General features: G+C 42.2%; 1 protein-coding gene across 1 annotated transcript; it reads left to right on the forward strand.

Annotated features, from left to right (window-relative positions):
- Nucleotides 1-2141: 2141 nt before the first annotated feature.
- Nucleotides 2142-3864, forward strand: LOC138363270 (buccalin-like). The gene is made up of 2 exons (XM_069322280.1): nt 2142-2210; nt 3397-3864. Exons 1-2 carry the CDS (start codon nt 2142-2144, stop codon nt 3862-3864), a joined length of 537 nt encoding a protein of 178 aa, XP_069178381.1.
- The last annotated feature ends 4919 nt before the right edge of the window (nt 3865-8783 follow it).

An 8783-nucleotide genomic window follows, 5' to 3' on the forward strand; every position in this document is an offset into this window, starting at 1 on the left:
CTCATATAATGCTAGTACACTCTCATAATGTTAAAACACTCTAATACAGTGTTAATACACTCTCATATAATGCTAGTACACTCTCATAATGTTAAAACACTCTAATACAGTGTTAATACACTCTCATATAATGCTAGTACATTAGTACATTAGTCTCATAGTGTTAATACACTCTCATACACTCTTATATAATGCTAGTACACTCTCATAATGTTAGTACACTCTAATACAGTGTTAATACACTTATACAGTGTTAATACACTCTCATACAGTGTTAATTAATACACTCTTATACCAGGGTTGCCAAATGATTCACTAACGTGTTGCAAATACAAATAATATCCATCAGAACCAAAACACCAAACCTAACCTGTCCTAGGTCCAACAATACCCAAAATTATAAAAAAAATATTAATATCATTTTCTAGAAAATACAATATTTGGCTACACAGTACGTTACAAATTGACGACTGAGTCTTTGGGCTCAGTCGCGGCTTGGACGAGCTTGGCCTGACGACGAGTTGAAATAGTTTAGGTTCATTAAAAGCTGTAAAACGCACCACTGGAGAACGCAAACAGTCTCATTAATCACCAAACGAGGGTCACGGAATTTTTTTTTAACATGATAAAACGCTTTCGATAATGTTTATTTTATCTAGTGTATTATATTTTGAAGGAATATATCTTAGGGTGTGTTAATAAAATATGGTTTATTTTCATGTTTGAAATATGTGTATACATTTTATCGTCTTAAAACAGAGGAGGAAAAAAGGCATATTTTATCATGCTCTACAATCTACAATATGGATCTCCCTGAGGAGTTAAAACCTACCATATTTAACTCAATACAAAAATTTTCATCTAATTTTTGTTTTATTATTTGGGGGTTTTAGGGGGGATGAGAAGCGAGTGTCAGGAGCGGGCAAATAAGTAAAACTGAGGGCAGAAGCCTACATCATGAGAGGAGAAAACTATGTTAGGAAACCCAACATAACATATCCTAAGTAATCCTAACTTAAACTAATCAACACGAGCACAAAGAAATCACATAGACTAGATGTATCAATGCACAAAATCAGTAGGAGCCGTGAGGAGGATTCGAACTCTCGGTACTGCCAAGCAAACGCCATAGACCACTTTACCATGACATGGTCAAAAGCATTGCAACCTGAGATTCAAATGAGTCCTTAAGGGTTCCTGAGTCTTCCAATGAAGCCTAACCAGGGGTTTCATTCGTTGTCTTAAGGGCCCGGATTCGATCTCCGGCGGAAGCGGAAACAAATGGGCAGAGTTTCGTTCACCCTGATGCCCCAGTTCACCTAGCAGCAAAAAAGTATCTGGGAGTTAGATAACTGCTATGGACTGCTTCCTGTGTGTGTGACAAAAATTAATTGATAGACAACTGAGAGGCGGGCCAAAATAGCCAGAGCTCAACGCCCCCAAGCACAACTAGATGAGTACAACTAGGTGAGCACACACACACACACACACACACACACACACACACACACACACACACACACACACACACACACACACACACACTGTCTCTCACATGTCCAAACACTCCAGGCAAATACAGTTTCTCTTTTATCGAAACCTATCTCAAAAACACACACAAACGCTTTCACGTGTAAACTTTCTTGTGTCTTACTCAAACATCTCCCCCCCCCTCTTTCTCTCTCTCTCTCTCTCTCTCTCTCTCTCTCTCTCTCTCTCTCTCTCTCTCTCTCTCTCTTTCTCTCTCTCTCTCTCTCTCTCTCTCTCTCTCTCTCTCTCTCTCTCTCTCTCTCTCTCTCTCTCTCTCTCTCTCTCTCTCTCTCTCTCTCTCTCTCTCTCTCTCTCTCTCTTTCTCTCTCAAAAGCAAACATATAGAAAACCACTTTGTTTAGTATGTGGATCAGAATTCTACAGACAAAATTAATCCTATGCAAAGTCAGACCAAGAATTTATTAAATGCAAACCAGAAAATGGAAAAATAGACATTTAACATTAGAAACTAATTAGTTTCCATCCAAGACCTATGGACGGGGATGGGGAGAAGGAGGGAGGGGGGGAGGGCGTGAAACAATTTTGTAGATATGTTTGAATTGGCTAACTGAACAAATGAGTAAGACTGGAAAGCCACAAATAGAGCCAATATGCAGGAGTTCTTGGCTAAGATCCTAAAGGAAAATGATATCAAGAGTAAGGATATCAAATCTAGAAAGGTACGGAAGGAACAAAGTTAACTAACCTTGAGAGCGTTTGCTTGAACCCAGAGGGCAAAAGTTGGGGTTCTACAAACAAAACAAAAAGCCAATTCTACGGAAAATAGGTTGTACGGTTCCACGAAAAAGAAAAAAACAGAGACTCAGCAAATTACAAAAAGACATTTTTGCTCCACAGAAAGCTGTAGGGATGTAGCAGAGTACCGGAGCTACTACACACATGAGCACACGTGGAGGCAGAGAGGAAGCCCACCACCTCACCTCTAGTTCAAAACGCCTTGCCAACTCCACCGTCCCGTGTTACGGGCTCACCATAGCCCGTGCTACATGAACACTTCGTTCTGAGTAGCTAAATCTAAAACAACAACATCCACCCCCCCCCCCCTATTTCCATACCCAGAGATTGAGGGGGACCTTCATCTTCCCATAACTATTCCATACTCCACCCATCTACCCCCAAAAGAGAGGGGAAAGATGGGGGGAGGATGGGTCTCCGTGGTCAAGTGGTGAGCGACAGATTTTTAACCATAAGGTCCTGGGTTCGAATCGTAGTCAGAGCGGATACAAATTGCCAGTTTCTTTTCACCTTATGCTTCTAATTTATCTAGCAGTAAATAGAAGATTGGGTTGGTAAAACTGATGGCATGAAGAGGAATATGTTCTGTTAAAGAAAGAACGTCATGTGGGTAGACATGGAGGTTCAAACTGATGAAGGCAGCAATGAGGAATTCCCCTAAACCAGCATGCTAATTTAGCCATATCAAATGAGGGGAAGTAAAGACCTATTCAGATTTCATCTGTTTTTAACTCTCTAAATAATTCAGAGAACAAATTAATTAATCAACATGAAAGCTCTTTCAAAAGCTTCAATGTCTGTTATTAATTTAATTTCAATGTTGGAGATCAAATCAACAAACTTTGAACCGCCTTCAGAAGTAAACAATGACTGTGACCCCACCTTCGAACACCTTGTAGACGTGGAGGATAAAAAATAGCACAGAATGCTGGCATAAAAAAATAAAAGCAAAAATATGAAAGATTGAGAACATTAATACCAGACAACGCACCTCATAACTCACCAGAATGACCCCATAACGCATCATGGCTTTTCACACCCCAACAGCACTGGGAGGCAGCCGGTAAACTCAGCCCACAAAAGCGTAAACATTGAAATATTCAAGAACAGCCCCAAGGTTCACCCAACAGTGCTAGGCTGCAGACGGCCAGAGGCACACGAGGGCTGGACAAATACGAGGCCTCCAAGGACAGAGGCACACGAGGGCTGGACAAATACGAGGCCTCCAAGGACAGAAGCACACGAGGGCTGGACAAATACGAGGCCTCCAAGGACAGAGGCACACGAGGGCTGGACAAATACGAGGCCTCCAAGGACAGAGGCACACGAGGGCTGAACAAATACGAGGCCTCCAAGGACAGAAGCACACGAGGGCTGGACAAATACGAGGCCTCCAAGGACAGAGGCACACGAGGGCTGGACAAATACGAGGCCTCCAAAGACAGAGGCAAACGAGGGCTGGACAAATACGAGGCCTCCAAGGACAGAGGCACACGAGGGCTGGACAAATACGAGGCCTCCAAAGAAGCACACGAGGGCTGGACAAATTCGAGGCCTCCAAGGACAGAAGCACACTAGGGCTGGACAAATACGACACAAACTCACAAAAACTCACTCACTCACAGACAAACTCACAAAACTTCTGGGGTGTGAGTTTTCAGTTGCATATAGTCCTGGGGACCATTCAGGCTTGTTCGCATTTGTGTTCCTCACGTGTGCCCCAAAGAATGAGGTGATTTGATAAAATGCTATGCCCAAGATTACCATCCGAGTGCCGGCGGGGAAGTGGTTCAAATAGCTTCGGCTATCACTTCCTTATGTCCGGTTGTGATGGTCAAACGGATTAAGGCGTCCTTTAGATACCAGTTGCGTTGCTCCTGGCAGTATGGGTTCGAGTTACTTCTGGGGTGTGAGTTTTCAGTTATATATATATATATATATATATATATATATATATATATATATATATATATATATATATATATATATATATATATATATATATATATATATATATATATATATATATATATATATATATATATATATATATATATATATGGTGTATACTGGCAGCAGGTTTTCTTTTATACATGTCTCATTGAATATGACAGCATATTCTGTATTAAGTATTTTCTGGTTTAGGGCTTCTATCCCTCTAACTAGTGCTCTCGCATCAGGGTTTAGTTGGAAGAGGAGTTCTCCAAAAGTCATATTGTTTTTCGAGGTGAAGAAAAATAAGTAAATAACTGTAGAATGTATTACACTTATTATATAATTTCACAACGTTTCGAACCTACATGGTTTATTCTCAAGTGATAAGAAAATAGATTGATTGATTGATTGATAAAGATTAAGCCACACACAAGAGGTGGCACGGGCATGAATAGCCCGTAATATAAGAAAATACAGAGCGCGTTAGATTTATACCAGTACGGGGTCAAGTGAAGACAAGTAGATATATACAAATGGGACAAGAATAAAGGAAAAGGTAAGGCGATAATAGGGGACGAAGCACATACAGAGATTCTTTAGGTGTAGTAGGCCTATTATGTTGAGCAGTGTCTTCTATGTTGGCATCTTCATGTCCCGGTCTTGTTCCTACTTGTAGTGAGAACAAGACCGGAACATAAAGATGCCACTATGACCATGGAGTTCCACTCCTCACTGGAAGTCTTACTCCACCTCGCAGTTTAGCTCCCACAATGAGTTTCAGCTCACACTTGGATTTCAGCACACACTCCACCTCTCGTACAAAGTTCTCTCACTATCTACTCCCACACAAACGTTGCAGTTCTCCCACACAAACGTTGTAGTTCTCCCACACAAACGTTGTAGTTCTCCCACACAAACGTTGTAGTTCTCCCACACAAACGTTGTAGTTCTCCCACACAAACGTTGTAGTTCTCCCACATAAACGTTGCAGTTCTCCCACACAAACGTTGCAGCTCTCCCACACAAACGTTGTAGTTCTCCCACACAAACGTTGTAGTTCTCCCACACAAACGTTGTAGTTCTCCCACACAAACGTTGTAGTTCTCCCACACGAACGTTGCAGCTCTCCCACATAAACGTTGCAGTTCTCCCACACAAACGTTGCAGTTCTCCCACACAAACGTTGTAGTTCTCCCACACAAACGTTGTAGTTCTCTCACACAAACGTTGTAGTTTTCCCACACAAACGTTGTAGTTCTCCCACACAAACGTTGTAGTTCTCCCACACAAACGTTGTAGTTCTCTCACACAAACGTTGTAGTTCTCCCACATAAACGTTGCAGTTCTCCCACACAAACGTTGCAGTTCTCCCACACAAACGTTGTAGTTCTCCCACATAAACGTTGTAGTTCTCTCACACAAACGTTGTAGTTCTCCCACACAAACGTTGTAGTTCTCCCACACAAACGTTGTAGTTCTCCCACATAAACGTTGTAGTTCTCCCACAAAAACGTTGTAGTTCTCCCACACAAACGTTGTAGTTCTCCCACACAAACGTTGTAGTTCTCCCACACAAACGTTGCAGTTCTCCCACACAAACGTTGTAGTTCTCCCACACAAACGTTGTAGTTCTCCCACACAAACGTTGCAGCTCTCCCACATAAACGTTGTAGTTCTCCCACACAAACATTGTAGTTCTCCCACACAAACGTTGTAGTTCTCCCACACAAACGTTGTAGTTCTCCCACACAAACGTTGCAGCTCTCCCACACAAACGTTGTAGTTCTCCCACACAAACGTTGTAGTTCTCCCACACAAACGTTGTAGTTCTCCCACACAAACGTTGCAGTTCTCCCACACAAACGTTGTAGTTCTCCCACACAAACGTTGTAGTTCTCCCACACAAACGTTGTAGTTCTCCCACACAAACGTTGCAGTTCTCCCACACAAACGTTGCAGTTCTCCCACACAAACGTTGTAGTTCTCCCACACAAACGTTGTAGTTCTCCCACACAAACGTTGTAGTTCTCCCACACAAACGTTGCAGTTCTCCCACACAAACGTTGTAGTTCTCCCACACAAACGTTGTAGTTCTCCCACACAAACGTTGCAGCTCTCCCACACAAACGTTGTAGTTCTCCCACACAAACGTTGCAGCTCTCCCACACAAACGTTGTAGTTCTCCCACACAAACGTTGTAGTTCTCCCACACAAACGTTGCAGCTCTCCCACACAAACGTTGTAGTTCTCCCACACAAACGTTGCAGCTCTCCCACACAAACGTTGTAGTTCTCCCACACAAACGTTGCAGCTCTCCCACACAAACGTTGTAGTTCTCCCACACAAACGTTGTAGTTCTCCCACACAAACGTTGTAGTTCTCCCACACAAACTGCAGGAATCTATGACGTAGGGGCACTCAGGCCCTGGTCCTCAATAATGGTGGCCACACAGGCCGGCCACAAAAATCGCTATAGGACTGCTTCACAAGGCATCTTCAAGTAGTGACTTGAGTACACGGAGTCGCCCAACAGGCTCCACAACAGAAACTCCTGCTTGCTCCCTTCCTCTTGAAGAAGCAACACAATTAGAGTTCCATAAAGGCGCGACCAACACCTACACGTCCAGGTCGCCTCTAATTTATCAAAATCACAGAGAAGTGGTTTAGGAAGTTCCCTTACAGCTTCCTCACACTTGACATCAAGTAGCCTTCACTTCAACACTAACACCTGGCACTATAACCTTCCTTCTCCCAGGAGATCATAACGTACCATCTCTGACGACTGCTGTAACTCAAGTGAGGTCGCGACCTCCTGCTAGCATTACTTCACGTCTCCAAACTATCTACATCTCATGTCACTTATTTAAATGCACATCCTCTGCTTATATTTTTAAATTATTCACTGATGATTATTATATATTTAATATATATACATCTTTCCTCTGACCTTTCAGTCAGGTCCGGGAGGCAGAATAACTCTCACTGGGGTAGACTCATCCCACCCAGGCTACACGGGGTCATAACAGGGGCCTCCAAGGCCAAAGGGCTGGACAAATACGAGGCCTCCAAGGACGCCCTGTAGCCGGATATACGTGCAACAGGGGCAAGTAATATGCATCTTTTAAACGAGATGGGATTTTACCTTTAATGGTATGACATAGCTGAAGCTCGGTATAGTAAACATAGCTCATAAAGGTATATATATATATATATATATATATATATATATATATATATATATATATATATATATATATATATATATATATATATATATATATATATATATATATATATATATATTTTTTTTTGCACACATAAAACCCGCACGCATACATTTGTACACGAGAACCTGATGGTTCTCGTGTACACAAATGAGATGAAGAAGCTCGAACTTGGAACTACTAAAGACTTTTTGGAACTACTTAAAATTCTTGGAATTTCTTGGAACTACTTGGACCTACTTGGAACTACTTGGAGCTACTTGGAATTACTTGGGACGCCTTGAAAAATCTTGGATCTATTTGAAATGCATTGAATCTACTTGGAACATCTTGAAACTACACAGAACTACTTGGAGCAATTTATATAAACTTCAGGCTACTTATCCCGATTCTTCCGTGCAATGTTATCAAAGGATTAACAGAAAATCAGCTAATAAACGCGTACTTATTCCATGGAGCGGAAATTTTGAACATGCCCAGCGAATTAAAACCAGTTACCCAACATTACGTTGACAAGAAATAGAATGTTTACTTTCATACACTGATTGTGTGTCTCTCTCTCTCTCTCTCTCTCTCTCTCTCTCTCTCTCTCTCTCTCTCTCTCTCTCTCTCTCTCTCTCTCTCTCTCTCTCTCTCATTTTCTCTCGCTTTGTTGCCAAAACGTCGACATAAACAACAGATATAGATAAAAAAGATTCTTTCATTAGAATAAATCAAATTCCTTAGCCACCAACGACCATTTCCATTCCGGATCTATATATGTTTTTTCCCATCTTTTCCATTTCTTTCCCGTTCCCCTTTTGCTATCCTTTCTCTCCAGCTGCGAACGGCTGCAGGTAATCCTCGACAAGGGTGGATTAACCTGGGGGATTTATGGTGTATGTGAGGGCGTGTGACGGAGATTTACATTGTGATTAAAAGGGTGACCAGCTGATCACCTGTGTGTTGTACCGGGAGAGAAGAGTATATAGTAGTAGTCGTAGTAGTAGTAGTAGTAGTAGTAGTAGTAGTAGTAGTAGTAGTAGTAGTAGTAGTAGTAGTAGTAGTGGTAGTGGTAGTAGTAGTAGTAGTAGTGGTAGTAGTAGTAGTAGAAGGCATCCATCAGTCTCCGGAGACCATGGAATTGCGCTCTTGTTGTCGGTCTGGAGTGGCCTCTCCAGGGCGCAAAGCCAGGATAGGTAAATACGGGGGAAGAAGCTGTCACCCATGCAGCAGGTCCCCCCTTTCCCCTCTCTCCACGGCGCCAAAAGTCTCCACTGGAAAGGCAAACGCCAATACGATTGGTTCCAGTGCCGTCGCAGGAACTGTGAGAACGAGGTTGAAGGCAACAACGATCTG

This window comes from Procambarus clarkii, chromosome 10, assembly GCF_040958095.1.
Source record: "Procambarus clarkii isolate CNS0578487 chromosome 10, FALCON_Pclarkii_2.0, whole genome shotgun sequence".
NCBI lineage: Eukaryota > Metazoa > Arthropoda > Malacostraca > Decapoda > Cambaridae > Procambarus > Procambarus clarkii.